Here is a 22,725-nt window from a genome sequence, read left to right as displayed (position 1 = left end):
TGGAATATTACTCAGCCATCAGAAAGGATGAATACCCAATATTTGCATCAACATGGACGGAACTGGCGGAGGTTATTCCAAATGAAATAAGTCAAACAGAGAAAGACAATTATCATATGGTTTCACTTATTTGTGGAACATAAGGAATAGCATGGAGGACATTAGGAGAAGGAAGGGAAAAACAAAGGGGGGAAATCAGAGAGGGGAGAGGAACCATGAGAGACTATGGACTCTGGAAATCAAACTGAGGGTTTTAGAGGAATGGGAATGGTGGTGTGGGGATGGGTTAGCCCAGCGATGGGTATTAAGGAGGGCACATATTGCATGGATCATTGGGTGTTATATGCAAACAATGAATCACAGAACACTACATCAAAAACTAATGACGTACTGTATGGTGACTAACATAATATAGTAAAAAAATTATAAAGAAAAAAAATGTTTTGTCAAAACGTTAAAAACTCTCTTACCAGGAATTATAGCTGTATAAGAAACTGTATGGGAAAGAAAATGGAAAAAAAAAAACAACAAAGCTGACATTTGCTATACTATAATTGAAAATATTGGAAAGTTTAAGGATTAAAGTATTCTTTGTAAAAAATTTTTTTTCATTTTTCTCTGAGGGTGAAGGAGAAATAAATTAATATATTTTCTTTTTTTTTTTTAAAGATTTTATTTATTTATTTGACAGACAGAGACCACAAGTAGGCAGAGAGGCAGGCAGAGAGGAGGAAACAGGCTCCCCGCAGAGCAGAGAGCCCGATGCGGGCTCGATCCCAGGACCCTGAGATCATGACTTGAGCCGAAGGCAGCGGCCCAACCCACTGAGCCACCCAGGCACCCCAATATATTTTCAATTGTAGCTGAGCCCTCTAACTCAGCAATCCTAGGCACCTGGAGATTTACCTTTTGTGAAGTCACATCTAGTTTCTATTTTTCCTACCTTATGATATGAAGTGGGCATTTTTTCTATGCCTTGGTGAGTTGTCATACTCCCTTCTAAGTCCGGATAAGCTTCCCATAGTTTTCCCTTTGCACGTTCAACATCATGAAATATCTCTGAGAATTCCTTTTCTAATAAAACTATGGTTTCTCAGAATTCCCTGCAATTCTTTAAAAGATTCTCAATAGGCTTCTAGCTACACATTGGGCACAATCTGATTATATTTCATAAAATCACTTTCAAGATATTGACAATGAGGTAGATCCCTCTACCCTTCTACCCCAGGTTGTTAGTAATTTTAGTATCTTAAAGTAATGATGTTTAAGCTTTTCTCATATGACATTATACTCAAAGTGAAATTATTCTAGAGTGTAAGGTAGGGATGAGAGACCTAAAATCCCATTCCCTGCATCTCCCCCTCAGCTCCTGAGGTGATCCCCCACAAAACACCTCCAAGAATACAGTTTGCAGATATCTGCACTTGATAGTAGATAGAGTCCATGGCTGATAAAGTGGTCATTAAGACATCCACACACCATGATGCAGATCAACCAGGATTGGTCCTGTGGGTTCTTCCCAGCATGCTGGTCCTCTGAATCATCCCGGCCTTGGCAGAAATATCCTATACCTCCATTGCTGTCTCTCTGTTGCAGACACCTGATTAGAAGCCAGTGCTGGCTCTCAGCATCCACCGTGACCGGGGCTCTGAATCCACCTTTCAGTGCCCAATGTCACCAGTAACTTGCAAGTGCTGCCTATACTTTCCAAGACATCAGCCTGGGACCTTGAGGTATCATATGCAGTTCTACGCACACATAATTTGCGTTGGTATTTCTCTCCCCACGTGCCTTTTGCTATTTTAGCTTCTCTCAGGTACACAGTGTTTGTTCTAAAAGACTCCATGTCCTGAATTACTTCCTTGCCCTCTTTACAAAGTCAAAACCAGCTGTTGGTGTTGGTCATTCCTTTCATTAACACTCAGGTCTGGAGGCCGCCTGGGTGACTCAGTCGTTAAGTGGCTGCCTTTAGCTCAGGTCATGATCCTAGGGTCCTGGGTTCAAGCCCCACATCGGGCTCCCTGCACAGCAGGGAACCTGCTTCTCCCTCTCCCACTCTCCAGGCTTGTGTTCCCTCTCCCACTGTCTCTCAAATAAATACAATCTCAAAAAACAAAAAACAATCAGGCCTGGCTTTTAAGTTGGACCTCATTAATATCTGGCCCTATCTTTAGAAGCATAATACCGGGGCAGATGGCAAAGAAAAGAGAGAAGGGTAGAAGACAGAAGGAAGTAGATTAGAACAGAAAGAAAATATCCTCCTTTAAAGCTTTCCAGAATGCTGTGTTTATCATTATAAAGATGCGAGAGAGGAGGAGGAGGAGAAAGAGGAAAGGAGGAAATATAAAGATTTTCTCAGAAGTGAAAGAATAAAGGCTTGGCAAATGCTTCTTGCAAGTTTGGGGAGGTTACTATGAATGTGGTTCTGGGGGTGGGGGAGGTGTGCACACACACACGTGTGTGTGTGTGTGTGTGTGTGTGTGTGTGTGAGAGATGTTCCTTCACTTTTCTGAATGCCTCCAATTCCAAAACACTTTGACCTCATACATGTTATAAAATCTAATGCCATTTGAGATCTTCCAACAAAACTTATTTTTAAATGTTTGATTACTAATACTGACCAGCTGATCATCCAGCCCAAAGAGTTGCTCCATGTACGTTTCAGACAATCTCCGAATTTTTGGCCTCATTGATGGATCGATGCACATATCCCTTTAATAAAATCGTCAAACAGAGGCAGACATTTCATTTCATAGTCGTTAGTTTTATCATTAAATCAGCAATTTGAATCAGTGATTCCATGGGTGGAGGGGAAGGAAGAGACACTTTGGGGAGAAGCATATCAAAATCACCTGCAGGTCTTTTTCAAACTACCCCCTCCTCAAGATTTTGCTGTGCGTCCCAAGAGGGTATACCTTCCTTTCTTCACCCACAACTTGAAATATCTGCCCTGTGAGGACGTGATTGATGAGAGAGAGCTGTATTTCTCAGTTAAGAACCAGTGGGCAAACTGTTCTATTGACGTCTTTGGGACTTACAAGCCTGTGGAGGGATTCTTCAGCCATCTTGAAAATGGAAACGTTTGTTGGCAAGACCTCTTCCGTTACCACACAATGAGGCATTTACCTTCAAAATAAAATATCTCCCTACTGTAAAGCAAAGCAATACTCACCAGAGAAGACTTTCAAGACCATTTTCCATGATAGTAATGATCATTTTCTGTAAATATTTCAGGGGATCCTCAGGACATGTAATAAGTAGGCCGCATAACAGAGCCTAGGGAAAATGAAACAAATCACTCTTCCTGGATCTGTGTGTTCTAACTAAACAGCAGATGGGCTTCTCTCCCACAATTACAAAGTTAAATAACGTGACAGTTTTTTAGGTCAACGTGCCGCCGCTTTTTTAATCCAGTGTTAGTATTTTGTTGAAGTCAAACTAAAATGCTTCCCTTTACTATTGAAAGAAAAATCCATTGTCAACGACACCATAGGATTGCTGCTTAGTGTTTTCCCTTATGTGAGCAGAGATTTGTAGCCAAATTGAAGACATAGTTGTCTTATAGTGAGTTCTACCCTTTTTAAGGATGAAGACCCCTGACTGACTTCTTTCTCCCCCAGAGCTAGAGAATATAATTGCACAAGAGGTCATTGATTCTTTTTTTTTATTAAATTTTTATTTTATTTATTTTTTTATTTTTTATAAACATATAATATATTTTTATCCCCGGGGTACAGGTCTGTGAATCACCAGGTTTACACACTTCACAGCACTCACCATAGCACATACCCTCCCCAATGTCCATATTCTCGTCACAATTGCAAGATGAATGTAGATAGTATTCTGTGACCTAAGGGCTGAAGTCTTCTATTACCCGGAGGCCAGACTTCCGACAGCTCCCTGAACAGTCCTGATGACAGGACCTTCTGCCTTCTGGCACTTTAGGGCCTGAGTCCCCAGAATACTGAGTTTTTCTAATTCCCACTCCTTGCCACGTCATTCATTCTGTTGTAGCACCCCGAGAACATTTACCTCAGAATCACCTGGGGGTTGAACAAGTGAAGATGGAGCCCTGGGAGCTGCATTTTGAGGAGCTCCCTAGGTGATTCTTAAACACTCTAAAGTCTGAGAACTAGGGCCTAAATGGAGTGCAGCATTAAGGTGATTTTTTTTAAGTTAGGATCTAATTAATGAATATGAGAAATTACTTATTTCTTTATATTTCTAAGTTCCACAGATTAGAAAACGACAGTCCCTGCAGAAGTCAAATCAAGTTAAAAGGATAAGTCTCTGGAATGTTAGTAAAGGCATAAAGAACTAAGCACCTTCTGGGTAAGAAATCTCATTGTTCATTTTCCCGCTGGGCAAAATAAAACAGACTGAGGCTTTATAGAATTAATGCATGAATGGTACATAGCCCTGTGCTAATAAGAAAATCATAACTAGTGAACCAATAGCTTTTTTTCTGCCCAATGAAAATAAAAATTATGAAACCACTAGTTTGGTCTTTATAAGCAGAGGCAAAATATGGAAACATTCCCACAAGATGAACATTTGACTCTCACAAAACATCAATTAGGGCTTTATCAAGGCTAGGTTTCTTAGTGAAAACTTACACAACAAAGGACAAAAAAGACCAAGTTTCACAAGTGTGCAATCCTCCACTTTCTTTTGGTTCCACCTAACTTCATTCCCAATATTTTTCAAATATTCTGAAAGGTGTCTGGGGACTGATGACGAACGTAGATTTATTCAGGGCAATTGTTTATTTTTTTTCTTTTTTCTATTTTTTAAAGTTTTATTGATTTATTTTAGAGGCTGGGGGCAGAATGAAAGGAAGAGTCGTAAGCAGACTCTGCGCTGAGCATGGAGGCCAACATGGGGCTCGATCTCACAACCCGGAGATCATGACCTGAGCCAAAACAAAGAACTAAAATAGATCGTGCCATCCAGGCACCCCCAGGACATTGTTTCTACTCCTTTCTACTACTAGCCATCTTTCAAGGAACAAGATAATGCAGTAGCTGGAGTCCACTGGGTTTAAATCCTGGATCTGCAATCTTCTAATGTGGAACCTTGGACAAGTTGCTCCTCTGTTCCTGTTTCCTTACCTATACATGGGATCATAAAGGTACATATGTCATAGGCTGTCATGAGAATTAAGTGAACTAATATATGTAAAGTACTTTGAGTAGTGTCTAGCATAAAATAAGTACTCAATAGATAATAATGATAATATATTATATTATCATATATAATAATGATAACAAGCCATCACTATTTTTAACCGTTCCACTGCTAATTCTTACCTTCATTAGAGGGAAAGACTTGAGCAAAGAGAAAGGAAATTTAAATTCAAAGAAATTCAAAACTATTCCCTTGTACCACTCAAAGCCAGTGGGATGACAGAGGGATTGATTTCATACCAAGCCTAATGGAAAAGATTAGGACAAATGTATTTGGGGGGGAATGATTAAGAGAGAGAGCTTGTTTAAACATAAATAGTAAGACAGTAAATGTCTATGAGAACTGTGGGTAGATATAAAACACTTAAGAGAGCAAGTCCTTATTTTTTTCAAGGTTTTATTTTTAAATCATTTTTACACCCAATATGGGGCTTGAACTCACATCCCCGAGATCAAGAGTTGCATGTTCCATCCACCGACTGAGCCAGCCAGGCACCCTGAGAGCAACTCTTTTCAGATATGCAGATAAGTATGGTAAAATACTAAGGGCCTATGCAGCAATGCAAAAATTAATTGCTTCATGAGTGCAAAGGTAAAGTGCTTGCAAAAGGCTTGTGAAGTCCTCAATAGTTTCTAATAAAACTATTATTATTATATTATTATTATTATATTATTGGAGAAACTTCCAAGGGTCAAGGAATGGGCAGTAGGTTTACAGGTAGGGTCTTTCTCTTGGCAAGAGCAAAGCCTCATGGGCATAGACCTGTTTGGCTGGAGAAAAGGGTTCAGGTGAGAGAGAAGCAGATATAGCCATTCTGTGAAGAAGCCGGAATTCTATACCAAGACCTGGGACTGGGTCCTCCTCTAGAATCCTCTAGGTCATTCATGATCAAACCCCAGCAAGATCAATCACGTGGCAAAAGGCCAATCATCAGAGCTTCATGGCTCATTTTGCTTCCTAATATCCCAGTAGGGATGACCTGGACTTTTAGAGCGTATATTCTTGCTTCTGGGTTTCACAGATGAGGCAAAGAAGGGCCAGGTGATTCACAGAGTGAGTAGGTTTTTAAACTACAAACTCAGGGCTTCTCCCTTGCACATATCATGCACTCACACAAAATTGTTCACATGTGTATCTTCCTCCAGAACTTGAGGGATTTTTTTTTCCACATTATCTATCTGGAAATATTTTATGCATATGCAAACCCACAAACACATTCTTCTTTTATGGTAGAATAGGGTGCCTGGGTGGCTCAGTCAGTTAAGGGTCTGGCTTCAGCTCAGGGTATGGTCCCAGGGTCTTGAGATCAAGCCCCAGATTGGGCTCCTTGCTCAGTGGGGAATCTGCTTCTCCCTCTACTTCTGCCCCTCCCCCAGCTTGTACTCTCTCTCTCTAATAAATAAAATCTTTAAATAAATAAATAGATGGCAGAATAACCAACATATAGTTTTCACCTTGTTTGTTTGGGGTTTTTTTAGATGAAGATTGCTTTTAAAAATGCAATGTCAGGGGGCCCCTGGGTGGCTCAGTGGGTTAAAGCCTCTGTCTTTGGCTCAGGTCATGATCCCAGGGTCCTGGGATCCAGCCCCACATCGGGCTTTCTGCTCAGAGGGGAGCCTGCTTCCTCCTCTCCCTCTGCCTGCCTCTCTGCCTACTTGTGATTTCTGTCTGTCAAATAAATAAATAAATCTTTTTTTAAAAACGCAATGTCAGAATCACAAAGTTACAGAAACCTCTTTCCTTAGGAATAGGTTTAAGTTTCTTTTTTTCCTTTTTAAAGAATTTATTTATTTATATGACAGTGAGAGAGAGAGAGAGCACGCGCAGGGGATAGGGAAGCAGGCTCCCCGCTGAAGAGGAAGCACGATGGGGGGCCCCATCCCAGGACCCTGGGACCATGACCTGAGTTGAGCTGAAGGCAGATGCTTAACCAACTGAGCCACCCAGGCGCCCTGAAATAGGTTTAAGTTTCTGTTCAAAGTCTCTTGCACCTCCCTAAGTTCCCCCAAACAAGCCCCAAGTGACATCTCACAAACTTGCCATCCCCACCTTTGGTAGAAATGGAGTTGGCATGTCATTGTGTCATTTGAGGGGACCTCTTAATTTGTTTCTGTGAAAGTTAATAAGTTAAAAATGTGAAAATACAAAAGTTTCTGCGTCTTCTTGACATTTAAATAGAGGGTGCCAAATTTTCACTTTGGAAACTCCATAACTGAAAATATAGTGAAGATTATTGAAAAGGGTCAGCTGACTTTGGCCATTCAGGAGGGACCTCAGGGAGAGGAAGGTGCCCCTTGAGGGGTTTTAAGGCAGAGTGGACATGTGAGGAGACCGTCTCCGTGAGGTGAGAGCCAGACAATGGATTCTGATACCTGCTGGACTGCACCAGGCCCGACAGGGAGGCACCCACCAGCTGTGGAATCCCTAGACAAATGAATTGCTACTGGAGAAAAAAATAATTATATACACTTTTGGTTATTTAAGTGTTCCACGAATTTGCCTCTGGAACTACATCTGAGAAATGGGGGGCTGGGCTAAGGGAACTCAGCAAACATAACTGCCCTCAAGAGAAGCCACAACCTTTTAGCCCCAAGGTCCCATAAAATGAGTCAGGGTATCCAGTTCCTTCTGTCCCACACTGGCTGGCGGGACCAAAAGCTCTTCATTCTTGCCTCTCTTGCCTCTGTTAGTCCCTAAAAGAAAATACCCAGGAATAGTCTATGTGATATAGAAATAAATGCAATATTTTAAAAATACGAATTGGGATCAGTCACGAGAGAAACATAAAACATAAATATCATAAAAATTTAAAAAGTTTTATAGTATTTCTAAAAATAGAAAACTTTGCATAAGGATCAAGATTTGTGACTTAAATACGCCCTCTGCTGGGAATATCTAGTTTTGCAAACTGAGTTAGAAATGTGATCTTAGGTTTGAAGAACACTTCTCCGCTCTCACAGACAACCACTACATGTAGATGTTTAATAATTTGGTAGACACTTTACCCATAGTATCTCCCCCATCTCTGGTCCCATGGGGTAGGCCTTGTCTGTACACAGTGTGCTCGCTCCTGACTAGTAGAAAACAGAGCGAGAAACTGATCTCTAAATATTACTGACAAAGTATGTCTGAAATTCTACCAAATTCTACCAATAAGGCTTCATCGTGTATTGCCCCTGTCTTAATATCTTTTTAAATACAAATGTCTCGGGGTGCCTGGGTGGCTCAGTGGGTTAAAGCCTCTGCCTTCAGCTCAGCTCATGATCCTGGGGTCCTGCATCGGGTTCTCTGCTCAGTGGGGGGCCTGTTTCCTCCTCTCTCTCTCTGCCTACCTGTGATCTCTGTCTGTGAAATAAATAAAATCTTTAAACAAGTCTTAAATAAATAAATAAATACAAATGTTTCTTGTAAGGAATATATCCAAGGAGATGTCCACAGTGGTGGGGTGAGTATTTCAGAGTTCTCAGAAATATCTCAGTGAGTGAAGAACCAAAAGATAATTCTCAGTTTTCCCACAGTTCTATCTAGGTGCAGGCTCTGAGTCTCCACAGGCAGACACTTTTTAAAAACCTTTGAATTTCTAAAATATACTTTTCCTGAATTTAAAATGGTATATAGAGGGGGTGCCTGGGTGGCTCAGTAGGTTAAGGCCTCTGACTTCGGCTCAGATCATGGTCCAGGGTCCTGGGATTGAGCCCCACATCAGGCTCTCTGCTCGGCGGGGAGCCTGCTTCCTCCTCTCTCTCTGCCTGTCTCCTCTGCCTACTCGTAATCTCTGTCTGTCAAATAAATAAATAAAAATCTTTAAAATAAAAAAAAATGGTATATAGGGAGTAAAACTTTTATTGCCCAAATTTACAAGTATTTGATCAATCAGTTCATTTATTTCAAACCAAGAATTAAAGTTTAAAAAATACTTGCCTCCAAGGTCTTAAAAAAAAAAAAAAAACCTTCTATTTCTCAATGTTTCTATCTCTTGTACAAATAGTACACGTAGATTACATGGAAGGCATATTAGATACTGGTGGTCCATGATGGAAATAGACCAGCTTGTTGCAACATGAGGCTATGAACCATGAAGGAGGATATTATTTTGGGACAGAAAACAACTGTGGTGATTAATCACAGTGATTTCAAATTCATCTTGTGAAAATCAGAAAAAAAAAATCTTTAGTCCTCCCCCCCACCCCGCCAAGTTCATGAGAATCCCAAAATATATCCACATGGGACGAGAACTGTTCTTTGATGCTGCAGGATGAGTGGAAAGGGAAGCAGCAGAGCTCTCTTCTCCCAATGGCCCTTCTCCGGCCATAGAACATTTCTCCTAGGAGTCAGGACAAGCCTGGGATTCTGCTAACACAGAACCAAAAAACCTTTGGAATCTACCAGCATGCAATTAGGCACACACAGGCCTGCCTGCAAACTGACCCAAAGTGAGAGGGTTTTATGAAGGTGCTAGCTGGGGAAGACACTGAGCCATCTAGGAATGAGGTGTCCAGGAGACCTCAGTCATGCGGCCAGAGCCAAAGGGATCTCATCCCAGGGAGACCAGACACAGGCCTGCAACAGGCCAACCAGCTGCACCTGGGTTGAGAAACCAGAGCTTCCCAGTAATAAATGCTTTTCTGCTCCCTGTGCTTTCTTTATTGCTTTCTAGTTTATTTGGTAACAGTATGCAAGAGCAAAAAAGGGGGTATTTTTTCCTACTTTTAGGCCAGCATTTCAGTATTTTCTATTAATATATGAACTTTTTTTCTGATTATAAAAATAGTATATGGTCTATGCAATTTGGAAAATTCAGAGGAAAATATAGAGAAGAAAATAAAAATCAACCATCATCCTGCCCACCAGAAATAACCTCTAATAAAACTTTTAACTTCAGTCTTTCCACAATGCATATATTTTTTACAATTTAAATTTTAAAATTATAGTTTGACAAATTAAAATGAGGATTATGTATTGTTATTGTATATCTTTTGGGGGGGCGTTATCCCTTTTTTTTTCTTGGTTATGAAACATTTTTCCACGTCTGGTCAAAATTCTTCAAAACATCATGTACTGGGGCACCTGGGTGGCTCAATCAGTTAAGCATCTGCCTTCAGCTTAGGTCATGATCTCAGGGTCCTGGGATGGCGCATCCAGTGTCAGGCTCCCTGTTCAGAGGGGAGTCTGCTTCTCCCTCTCCCTCTGCCCCTCCCTCCACATTCATGCTCTCTCTCCCAAATAAATAAATAAATAAATAAAATCTTTAAAAATTAAAAAAAAAAAATTCATGTATTGAGGTTGGTTGGTAATCTACTACAAAAAATAGTACCATAAATTTTTATAACTTCTAAGTGGTTGGCCATCTAAGTTGTTTCAAACTGTGTCCCATTATTAAAAATTATATGATGTAATATTTTCACTATTAATGATGAAATGTACATATCTTCATCTCTGACTACTTTGTTAGGATAGATTGCAAGAATATAGAATCAGGAGGTGTGGGGTTTTCTTGTTTGTTTGTTGTTTGTTTTAAAGATTTTATTTACTTATTTGACAGACAGAGATCACAAGTAGGCAGAGAAGCAGGCAGAAAGAGAGGAGGAAGCAGGCTCCCTGCTGAGCAGAGAGCCCTATGCGGGACTAGATCCCAGGACCCTGAGATCATGACCTGAGCCGAAGGCAGAGGCTTAACCCACTGAGCCACCCAGACCCCAAGAAGTATGTTTTGAAGCTCTTCATACATATCTCAAAATTGCTTTCTAAAAAGGTATTATCAATTTATACTCTCTTTAACATCCAATGTGAGTGTCCATTTTACCTTGCCAGCACTGATAATTATAAAATTCTAATTTTTATTGATTTGATGGCTGGAAAACAGTAATTCATTTCATCTACACTTTGTTTTGCCAGTGCGGTTAAATAGGAGTTTTCTTCCACTGACTAGCTGTTATGGGCTAATTGTGTTCCCTCAAAATTCATGCGTTCAGGGTGATGATACTTGGAGATGGGACCTTTAGAAGGTATTCAGGGCTGGATGAGGTCATGAGAATAGGGTCCTCATGATAGAATTAGCATTGTTATAAAAAGAGACACCAGCTAGCTTGCTCTCTCTCTGCCGTGGGAGGACACAGTGAGAAGGCAGGTGTCTGCGAGCCAAGATGGGTGCCATCACCAGAACCCACCCATGTGGGAGGCACCCCCATTTCACACTTTGAGCTCTGGAACTATGAGAAGACAAATTTCTGTGACTTAAGCCCCAGTACAATGGTATTTTGTTATGGCAGCCCAGGAAGACTAAGACACTAGCCATCTCTGATTTTGCATACATTTTATTTGTCCTTTATTGGGATGGGCTTCATCTAGATAGGATTAGGGAGGTAGCTATAACAGTAGCCAAAGAGAGACAACCCCAGAGAATGAGAACTTCAGAAGGACCGAACCAAGGCCACTTGTTCAATCTCCATCTGTGTCACCAAAAGTCTCCCCTAGAGTCCTTCTCAGCTATGGGGTTTATTTTGTTTTGTTTGCTTTGTTGAGAGAGAGAGAGAGAACACATAAGCACCAGGGTGGGTGAGGGGAGGGGCAGAGGGAGAGATCGAATCCTAGGCAGGCTCCACAACCACCACAGAGCCCAAGGCAGGGTTCGATCTCATGACCCTGAGATCAAGACTCGAGCCAAAATCAAGAGTCAGGGACTTCCTGGGTGGCTCAGTGGGTTAAGCCTTTGCCTTCAGCTTAGGTCATGGTCTCAGGGTCCTGGGATCGAGTCCCACATCGGGCTCTCTGCTAGGCAGGGAGCCTGCTTCCTCCTCTCTCTCTGCCTGCCTCTATGCCTACTTATGATCTTTCTCTGGCAAATAAATAAAATCTTTTTTTATTTACTTAAAAAAAAAAAAAAAAGAAAAGAAAATCAAGAGTCAGATGCTTAACTGACTGAGCCACCCAGGCAACCCTCCACTATGGGTTTAAAGGGGTTTGTGGTTTGAAACAACAAACCACATCAACCGTTTGTCCAGTCAGGCTGCTGTAACAGAACACTATAGACTGAGTGACTTATAAACAACAGAAACTTCTCAATAGAAATTTATTTCTAGAAGCTGAGAAGTCCATGATCCAAGTACAGGAAGATTCTGTGTCTGGTGAGAGGTGTTTCCTGGTTCACAGACAGCTATCTTCTCACAGTGCCCTCACATGATGGATGGGAGAGGGATGTCCCTCAGGCCTCCTCATAAGGGCACTAATCCCATCCATGAGGGCTTTACCTCATGACTTAATCAACTCCCAAAGGCCTCAACTCCAATACCATGACATGGGAGATTAGGCTTCAACATAGGAATCTGGGTAGACAGAACATTCAATTGATAGAATGCTTTTATTACTTTTTTCATTTTCACAATAAAATCTTTTTTTAGATTTGAAAATAGACATCAATTTCCTTTGGTGTGTGTGAGAACAGCTGTCCCATGTGTGACCCCGCTGATCACTAAGAAGGAGGAAACCATTTTGATTGGCCATTAGACCACCCCTCCAGCCTCACTGTGCCACTCAGGCTTTTCCTGAAGTTCTAGAAGCCTTGTGCCCTTGAAAAGTACAATCTTAGAGACACAATGATCATTTCTGTGTCCAGGGTAATTTTCCTTGGCTTATTACACATGTTAATATAGTCGAGACCTGCACTGTCTAATATAGTAGGAACTAATTACATGTGGCTATTGAGAACTTCAGACATGGCTAGTCCAAATTGAGATGGGCTGTTTAAGTGTAAAATACACACCCAATTTTGAAGACTTAATATGATTCTATTTATATTGAGTCTATGTTGAAATGATTATATTCTGGGACTGGTTTTATCAAATATATTCTTAAAGGGGTGCCTGGGTGGCTCAGTGGTTTAAACCTCTGTCTTCGGCTCAGGTCATGATCCCGGGGTCCTGGGATCATCGGGCTCTCTGCTCAGCAGGGAGCCTGCTTTCCTCTCTCCCTCTCTCTGCCTACTTGTGATCTCTCTCTCTGTCAAATAAATAAATAAAATCTTTAAAATATATATGTATTATTAAAATTAGCTTCACCCATTTATGTTTCCTTAGTGTTTCACAGGACACCCAAATAGATAAATGCACAGAGAATGCAAGAGAAATGTCAGGACTAAAGACAGCTTCAAATTCACAGCTGCAAGTGCCTAAAGCCACTGACAAATTTTCTACTAGCATATGGTAGATGCCCAGCAAACATTTGCTGATGGAGTGGTCTGACGTCCCCTCCTTATCACTCTTGCTGTCCCCCAAGAAAAAAAAGGCTGTCTGGTGCCAAGACCCTAATTTGTTGTTTGAAAAATGTTATCTGACTAACATGAGCTGAACATACAATCTAATGGTCTTTGAGATGGGTGTACAAACCTCTAGGAACCCCAAACCATTTCTCCTTGTGAGTACAGGATAATCGGCAGTGGCTCCCAGGGCTGCACACTTCCCCATGGACATCCAGAGATGGTATATCTCTGTCCTGGCACTCCAACCAACAACTTGACATCAACTGGCCTGGATCACATCTTGCCTTCTCTCATGATTACCACAGCCCACATTGTCACAGACACTGTGGCCAGAGAACCTTATTGTTGAAAGCCAATAAGGGCTGGACCACCCGGGACAGAGATAGTCAGCTTCCCTGAAGCATATGGTCTATGTGGGGAAGAGGGAGGTTATAGAAGAATATAAGAAATATTAGAAGGAAGAGGGAAACGCATATTGTGTGGGCAACTTTTTAATGTCCAGTGTACATCTACTTCTGGGGAACACAGAAAGGGAAGAGGAAAAGAAGGGATAAATATGTAGAAGGGTTGAAGCCCACTTACTGGGTGACACTGCTGTGATTCCCATCTTATTTGTCCACATAATGCTTGTAACTACAACTTGATCCCAGATTCCCCTTGTATGAGCAAGCCACTTGTGGCTAATTGTATGGCCATGACAATATCTCCCATCCCACAGGCTATTGTCACAATATAACTTTAATATGCCTCCCACCATGAAGTAGGGTCTATATTCCCTCCTCTTAAATCTCGGTGAAATAATGTTATGTTGACTTCTGAGCCGAGGTCACACATGGTGGTATAACTTCTACCTAGTTCTCTGGAGATGCTTGCTCTTAGAACTGAGCCTCCATACTGTGGGGAAGTCCAAGTTGCTCATGAAGAGGCCCATTTGGAGAAACCAAGCCTCCTGGCTCACAGACATAGCTGACCCTCTGCCCCCAACCAATGCCCAGCACCAACTTGCCAGGTATGTGAGCAAACCATCTTGAAAGTAGGTGTTTAATTCCTGTTCATCCACCCCAGATGGTACCACATGGAGCAGAGACATGATCTCCCTGAAAAACCTTTCAGAATTCAGATTTTTGAGCAAACGAAATGATTCTTGCTGCTTTAAGCCACTAAGTTTTGTGGCTGTATTACAAGGCAATGGATAACTGATACAACGAGCAAATAGAAAAGAACTACATAGCCCAATCAAACTGGTCTAGCATCCATCCCTAGCTATGTACATTATGGAAAAAAACATCCAGTCATTGCTATCCTTTGACATTTTATTATGGAAAACTTCAAACATACAGAAAGTAAATGAGTATCATGAACCCCTATGAACCCATCACTCAGTTTCAACAATTACCCCATTCAGAGAGTCTTCAAAGTTATTCATGTTAACAATGATTTTTAAAATAACAACACTTTAAAGAAAACAGGAAATGCTAGATAAAATGGATGAAAACATGCAAAATTTTCATCAAAATTTATAAAAAAGAATCAACTGATAATCCTGAAATGGAAAAATATACTGCTGGAAATTAAGAATCCATTTGATATATTTAATAGTAGACAGGACACAGCATAAAGCAGAATCAATAAACTTGAAGACAATCAGTGAAAAATATCTAAGCTTGAGCACAAAGGGAAAAAGAAGGAAAAAAACAGAACAGGGGGGGGAAAAAAAAACAAAAAAAGCCTAACATATTGATGATTGGAGTCCCAGAAGAAGAAGAGAGAATTGGGTAGAAACATTATTTGAAAATGGTCAAAAACGTTCCAAAACTGATGACAAGTATCAATCAATAGAATCGATATTTAAGTCAGTAAGTCAAGCAGGGTGTTTTGTTTTGGTTTTTCAATCAGCCTCTGTGCAAGCATTTGCAGGGAAATGATACTCAGGTTTTATTTAAGATAGGTAGGTGAAATTCAGAAAAGGTTGAGTATACAGGAAATCTATGATAAAAAAAAATTACATCTTCCAAAGTTTGCAGAAGATGGGTTTTAGAAGATCGTTAGTCCTGTCAAATTGGGTCAGATGAAGAACTATGCAGGCTTAAGAAGCACAGACTATTCATCCTGATAGTCTCCTAGGGGAAGCGGGTAACCAGGTTAAGGTGGGAGTGTGGGCCCCAGAAAACCGCTCCCTTGCTCCTACTGCTAATGTGGTGCCAGAAGGGAGAGAGGGACTTCTCATGAGAATATCGCCTTAGGCAAAGGGCTCTACTGAAGGCCTCTCTCCTCCGGGAGCAATGTGGTAGGCTGGGGAGCAACGGGGGTTTGTATCCAAAGGAGGGACCAAGGATCCTCTGCCAGCCTCCTAGTGTTATGGCAAGTGGAGAGCAAGATGAGGAGAGGCTTTCACTTCCCTGATGTTCCCTGACCCTCAACTCAAGTCCACTTCTGCTACCTACTCCACAGCCAATCTAGTCTGAGTCATCACTCAGAAGAGCTCAATCCTAAAATCTTAAACACAAACATTCTGCTTTCTGACCCCTACCCTCCTACTCTTCCAGCTCCCTCCCTCCATTACTCCCTCTACCCCTCCTTACTCCTTAGGATCCTCTACTTTCTGCCTGTATATCTGTGTCAGGAACTGTTCTCCCTTCCCACCTAGTCCCTCTGCCCATCCCTCAGACACTCTAAAAAGCTTAGCTCCTTCACCACCACCGCTCCTCCAAACTATATGTCTGGCAAACGCCTATCCTGGATGAAGTCAACCCTTATTTTTACATCTACATCTGGTTTACTGTTACTTAAGAAAATCACTCAGTGGGGAAGATGAGTACCATGCTCTCTACTTATTTTCAAACATAATTGTATGTAAGTAAAACATGAATGAAACTCAGCAGAAAAAAATTAAAACAATACAGAGGTATATGGCAAAAATTAAAAAAAAAAAAATAAAGCCGCCCCCTAAACATTTGCTTTAAAGGTTTTTTTGTTTTGTTTTGTTTTTTTTAAGATTTTATTTATTTATTTGACAGAGAGAGATGACAAGCAGGCAGAGAGGCAGGCAGAGAGAGAGGAGGAAGCAGGCTCCCCACTGAGCAGAGAGCCCGACGCGGGGCTCGATCCCAGAACCCTGAGATCATGACCCGAGCCGAAGGCAGCGGCTCAACCCACTGAGCCACCCAGACGTGTATGTTCTATGCATGCATTATTGTCTTAAATGTAGCTAGATATACGTACCTACATATACATATACACACATATACATACTTATATGAAATCAGAGCAGTTACATTGTAGTAGACACTTCTGGGGCAACTTGCATTATTTTTCCTCTTTTAAAATATGTCTTGGGCACCTGGGTGGCTCAGTGGGTTAAAGCCTCTGCTTAGATCAAGCCCCTGGGCTCTGCTCAGCAGGGAGCCTGCTTCCTCCTCTCTCCCTGCCTCTCTGCCTACTTTTGATCTCTGCCTGTCAAATAAATAAATAAAATCTTAAAAAAATAAAATAAAATGTCTTGGAAAGCTCTTCTTCTCAAAAAATACATATATACTTTATATACTATCCCATTCCCTTATTCATATATAAGTTATTTGCTATTTTCACAATAATGAATATCCTTGTACAGCTTTCCGGATACAGTGAAAGTCTATATCTGAAGTGGATCTCTAGAAGTGAAATGTTTGATCAAAGGGTGTATGTACTTAACATTTTAACAAATACTTCTAAATTACCATTCAGAAAGGCTCTATCAAATTGCCCTCCCAACTGCACAAGAGACTTACCATCCCGAGCAGGGCTCTCAACATGGGCTGGCTCCCCTCTTCTTTCCTTCCCTAGACTTCTCTCCCCTGTAATCTCCACATACCTTATCTCTGCTCCAAACCCCTTCTGCTGCCTCCAAATGTACACATTCTTAGCAAATATCTCACCAAATATTTGTAGAGGAAATGGAAGTTACTTGGCTTCCTACCCGCAAAACAACAAAACCTACCCACCCCTCTTCTGTCCTCCTTACTCCTAATGACCAGGTAGAGTACAGTCTCCTCGGGTTAGGGCAGTCCCGGCCGTGGGCTCCTTCCCTTCACGAAGGGTCTCAGCGTCCTTCCGTAGGGGTCTCAGCGTCCACTCTCGCTCAGCTGACCTGAAATCTATCTTCTCCTTCATCACACAGGCTCACCGTGTGCCAAACCCACCATACCTCCTCTCAGGTGACACTACTGCCCACTCTCTTCATAAAGCCGCACTCTTCTAATTTTGCTCCTCTGTCTCTAGAACACTTTCTCCGCGGTCCTCCTCGGTCCTCAGGCCCCTCTTGACCAGACCTTAACGTCTGGAGTGTGCGGTTGCTGTCCCCGGGGCCCTGCGCTCTTTCTCCGGGGAACATGTCACCCTTCCCCTCCTTTCCGCCACCATCGCCCCCTCTGTCTTCTCCTCTCTGATCTATGTCTTCAGCCCAGACGGCCAGTCTATTCAAGGCTGACTTCATCCTTTCCCATTCCGCTCCTCATACCCTCCACTCGCTCTCCCGCCAGACCCTAGCCCCTCCTCCGGGAAATCGCCGGGGTCCACTCCCTTTTAACTCCGCAGCCACGTGGCGCCAGTACCTCGCAGACCTGAGGAATGTAGTTCTCCTTGAAGTAGTTCCTCAGCCGGGGGCTGGCAGTGCGTAGCGAGGCCATGACCAGAGGCCCCACTGAAACTCCCCGCCCGCCCTCCGCGTCCCCGGAAGCAGGCGCCGCGCCCAGGCCGGGGACTAGCGCGTCCCGGCGTTGCCCCGGCAACGGCGGGGCAGGGAGGGGCGGGCGCGGCGGGGCGGGGGCAGGGGAGCAGCCAGGAGGGCGGCGGGAGGAAGACGGGCCTCGGTCCCGGCGGCAGCCAACAGAAGTCCGCCTTCGGGCGGCTGCGGCGGCTGCGGCGGCTGCGGCGGCGGCCTCCGGGGGCCCCCTTCGGGTCGCGCAGTCCCTGAGGCTCTGGACTAGTCCTGCCCCCCGCCCCGCCTCTGCCAAGCCTACGGGAAGCTCCGGGGCCGCAGGGGGCGGTCTTGCTAGTCTGGCAGGGTCGTTTCCGGGAGGCGGAGCTCAGACCCTATTTCCTTTTTTCTCCGCGGGCTCGCGCTCGGTTGGCGCGGGGATCTGCTGGCTCCGGGGCCTCCTGCGCCAGGGCGAACGCTGCGCCCCAGCCCCGGCGGCAGCATGGGCGGCGCCCGGGACGTGGGCTGGGTGGCGGCGGGCCTGGTCCTCGGGGCCGGCGCCTGCTACTGCATTTACAAGCTGACGCGGGGGCAGCGGCAAGGCGGCCGTAGGTTTCGGCTGCGCCCCTCGCGCTCCGCAGGTGAGGCCACGGGATGCCCGGCAGGCGGCGGGGGACAGCGGACCGGGACTGGGTGTTATGCCTGGGGTGAAGGTTGACAGCGGGTGCTCGTGGCCTTCCCGTACTCGCGGCCAAAGAAGCCGAGCCAAGGGAGGGCGGGAGGCTCGTGAGCACGGCCAGGTGGAGAAGCCAAGTGCCGAGGACAGATCGTGCACTTGATGGGGTGCGTGTAAGGTCCTGAGCCGCCTCCTGCCTCCACTTAGTTCAAAATCCCGTGATGAAAAGTTGCCCACATTTTCCTGCGTGAGTGCGGCGTCACAGCGGAGGATTGGCTGGGTTTCTCAAAAGCATGTCCACTGCGGCGCACGTTAAAACTTGCTCCGGCCTTTGTGTTACCAAGGGGATTCTCCCTGTGATGGCGTGGGTGTTGCGGGGCCTGGAGCGGTAGACGAAATTGTGTCTGCAGTTGCCCTGGGAGAAGGAAAGCTGGAGGGGTAGTTCTGCGTCCTCTAGGCCAAGCCTCAGCGGGGAGGTACCTTGAAGTCGCTGTGGTTCAGACACAAAGTTGCTGAGAGATTCTGGAGATAAGAGACACGGATGAACCTATCAGTTTGAAACAGCTGTCTGCATGGGAGAGGAAGCTACCCTCCCGGCGAAAAAGTGCATGGTTAGGTTGCCGTCCAAAAGTCCCGATTGGTGCGTTCGGGATTCTGAGGATTTGCTGGATGTTCTGGAGGGAAATTTCCGGTCATGGACGTTATTACAGAAATAATTAAAAATTAATTCTCCTGCCAACCAAGAAATTCCTCTCTGCAAATACAGAAAAGAACTAAAGTTTTATTGTTGAGTAAGCATTAAACTAGATTGCTGTGCTCATCCCAGGCAGTCAGCTAATGGGATTGAATAGAGAATTCTCACCCCTTTATGTATCTAGGCAGATAAAATCTATTTCATACCACCTGCATGTTATCTAGAAAGACAGTAACTTGTCTTTAAGAAAATGCTTGACAGCACCATTTACACATAATGCATCCTAAATTCACTGGTAATTGACGTGGCAATTTGTGTCAGCTAATTGCTTTTATCCAAAGGAAAGGTAAGACTTCTCAGCATCTTTAACACAAGCAGGTGGTTACAACATAGAACCAGGTGGTGAGGCTAAATTCAGAGATCTGGGCTCCACCTTTTTGATGTTCACATTTCAAGCAGATGACCCCAAAGCCCATAAGAAAGACTTTCTTGGGTTGTAAACTGGCAGGAGAGTTACTTAGCTTTTAAAAAGATGTCATTTATATTAAGGAGACAAAGGAATTACAGTTATAGCTGGTTCTTGAACAAGGAGAATGTGAGCTGCACAGGGTTACTTACGTGGAGGTTTTTGTTTGTTTGTTTGTTTTTCAGTATAGGTACAGTTCTGTAAGTGTATTTTCCTTATGATTTTCTTAACATTCTCTCTAGCTTATTTTATTGTAATAATACAGTACATAAGACATATCACATACAAAATATATGTTAACTGTTTTCAGTAAGGCTTTCAGTTCATCGCAGTCTATTAGTAAAGTTTGGGGGAATCCAAAATTATATGTGGATTTTGGCACCCCTAAACTCTTCATTGTTCGAGGGTGAGCTGTACAAGTTTACTCAAGGAAATACTCCGAGAAAACAGTAGGGAGAAGGTCTGTTTCCCTTTAGGGACAAAGGAAAAAGCAATTTTCAAAAAAAGTTTTTATTTACCCTGACTTACAAAGCCTAATTTGTTTGTGTGTGAAAGAGATATCTGGATTCAGATACCTTCTCACTTACACTGATTGAACCTGGTGAACACTGACAAAGTCAGTGTTTTAAACTTAATTTTACCAGTTCCAAAGTCACCCTTACCTTAAGTCAGGCACCTTACAAAATAAGGTGCTCCTGGTCCCTCCTTCCTGAAACTACCCCTTTATCTTTTTTTTTTTTTTTAAGATTTTATTTATTTATTTGACAGAAATCACAAGTAGGCAGAGAGGTGGGGGCTGGGGGCGGGAAGAAGGCTCCCTGTGGAGCAGAGAGGTGGTGGGGAAGTGGGGGGAAAGCAGGATCCCTATGAAGCAGAGAGCCCGATGTGGGGCTCGATCCCAGGACCCTGAGATCATGACCAGAGCCCAAGGCTGAGGCCTAACCCACTGAGCCACCCAGGCGCCGTACCCCTTTATCTTTGAAGAAGACTTGACAAGTACCCATTTTTTACTAAAAAAAAGCATCATCTTTAGATTTTTGAAGATGATCTTTTTTGTTGTAATTGAGATAAAATTGACATAAAATATTGTGTCAATGATAGGTATACAGTATGATATGTGCCTATGTATATATTTGATATCAAATATATGTAATATGTATATATTTGGTTTGATTTGATATACTTGGTTCAGGAATCTGTACATATTGCAGAATAATCACCATGAAAAGTTTAGTTGACATCTCTCACTTCATAGACACAGATTTTTTGTTGTTGTAATGAGAACTTCTAAGATTTACTCTCAGCAACTTTCAAGTACATAATACATTATTGCTTGCTAACTATAGTCACCAAGCTGTACATTACTTTCCCAATATTTACATATCTTTAAACTTGTTCTTCTCATCACTTTCATCCATTTTACACTCCCCCTTCGCCTGCCTCTGGCAACCCCAGTCATGAATCTATTTGTATTCATGAATTTGATTTTTCCTTTTTTTTTTTTAGATTAGACATATAAGTGAGATTATGTCGTATTTGTTTTTTCTTTCCTGTCTGACTTGTTTCACTGAGAATCATGCCCTCAGTGTTCTCCCGGGTTGTTGCAGATGGCAGGATTTCCTTCTTGTTATGGCTGAGTAATATTCCACTATTTCAGTTTTCCTATATATATGTAGACCACATTTTCTTTATCCATTCATCTATCAATGAACACTGAGGTTGTTTCTGTGTCTTCCTGTTATAAATAATGTTGCAGTGAACATGGGATGGGGATGCATATGTCTTTTCAAGGTAATGATTCTTTCTCTTCACATAAATACCCAGAAGTGAAATTGCTAGATCTGCATGCTAGTTGTATTCTTAATGTTGAGGAACCTCCAAACTGTTCCATAGTGGCCGCACCATTTACATAGTCTCCAGCAGCAGACCAAGGTTCCCTTTTCTCTACATCCTCACCAACACTTGTTATCTCTTATCTTTTTGTTTTTGGTTTTTTTTTTTTTAAATCTCTTATCTTTTTGATACTAGCATTCTAACAGGTGTGAGGTGATACCTCGTTGTGGTTTTGATTTGCATGTTACTGATGATTACAGATGTTGAGCACTATTTCACGTATCTGTTTGCCTCTTAATATGTCTTTGGAAAAAATGACTATTCCGATCCCCTGCTTATTTTTTTTTAATGATTACTTGCGTTTTTTCCCATTGGGTTGCATGAGTTCTTTATATATTTTGGATATTAACTGCTTATCAGATAAATGATTGGGGGATATTTTCTCCCATTCCATAGGTTGCCTTTTCATTTTATTGATGGTTTCCTTTGCTGTGCAGAAGTTTTAAAATCTGATAGTCCACTTGTTTATTTTCGTTGCTTTTGGATTTGGTGTCAAATCTAAAAAATCATGCAAAGACCTATGTCTAGGAGCTTACTGCCTACATATTCTCTTGGGAGTTTGATGGTTTGAAGTCTTATGTTCAAGACTTTATTATAAGTTGATTTTTTTTTAAAGGTTTTATTTATTTACTTGACAGAGAGATCACAAGTAGGCAGAGAGTCAGGCAGAGAGAGAGAGGGAACCAGGCTCTCTGCTGAGCAGAGAGCCCGATGCGGGACTCGATCTCAGGACCCTGAGATCATGACCTGAGCCGACAGCAGCGGCTTAACCCACTGAGCCACCCAGGCGCCCCTATAAGTTGATTTTTGTGTCTGATATAAGAGTGGCCCAGTTTCATCTTTTTATGTGGCTGTCGAGGTTTCCCAGCACCATTTCCTG

The 22,725-nt window shown here is 42.7% G+C and overlaps 2 protein-coding genes across 3 annotated transcripts in view; one reads left to right on the top strand and one right to left on the bottom strand.

Moving 5' to 3' along the window:
- FBXL13 (F-box and leucine rich repeat protein 13) overlaps positions 1-18,105 on the bottom strand; it is a 253,505-nt gene extending 235,400 nt beyond the window's left edge. The window contains exons 1-3 of the mRNA XM_044245871.1: positions 18,031-18,105; positions 3,173-3,276; positions 2,622-2,712 (exon numbers count right to left, since the gene is read on the bottom strand). Coding sequence (XP_044101806.1) covers positions 2,622-2,712; positions 3,173-3,276; positions 18,031-18,105 — 270 coding nt within the window. The remainder of the gene's footprint in view (positions 1-2,621; positions 2,713-3,172; positions 3,277-18,030) is intronic.
- Positions 18,106-18,348: 243 nt separating this feature from the next.
- The window catches only part of ARMC10 (armadillo repeat containing 10), a 37,741-nt gene continuing 33,364 nt past the window's right edge, over positions 18,349-22,725 (top strand). Inside the window, exon 1 of one of the 2 annotated variants that reach the window (XM_044245870.1) lies at positions 18,349-18,757. In XM_044245870.1, coding sequence (XP_044101805.1) covers positions 18,619-18,757 — 139 coding nt within the window. In that variant the 5' untranslated portion in view covers positions 18,349-18,618. The remainder of the gene's footprint in view (positions 18,758-22,725) is intronic. The other variant, XM_044245869.1, reaches the window with a different exon arrangement.

The sequence above is a fragment of the Neovison vison genome, chromosome 4 (genome assembly GCF_020171115.1).
Source record: "Neovison vison isolate M4711 chromosome 4, ASM_NN_V1, whole genome shotgun sequence".
Taxonomy (NCBI): Eukaryota; Metazoa; Chordata; class Mammalia; order Carnivora; family Mustelidae; genus Neogale; species Neogale vison.
The sequence above is the reverse complement of the archived record's forward strand: the minus strand, read 5'-3'. Positions and strand labels throughout refer to the sequence as shown.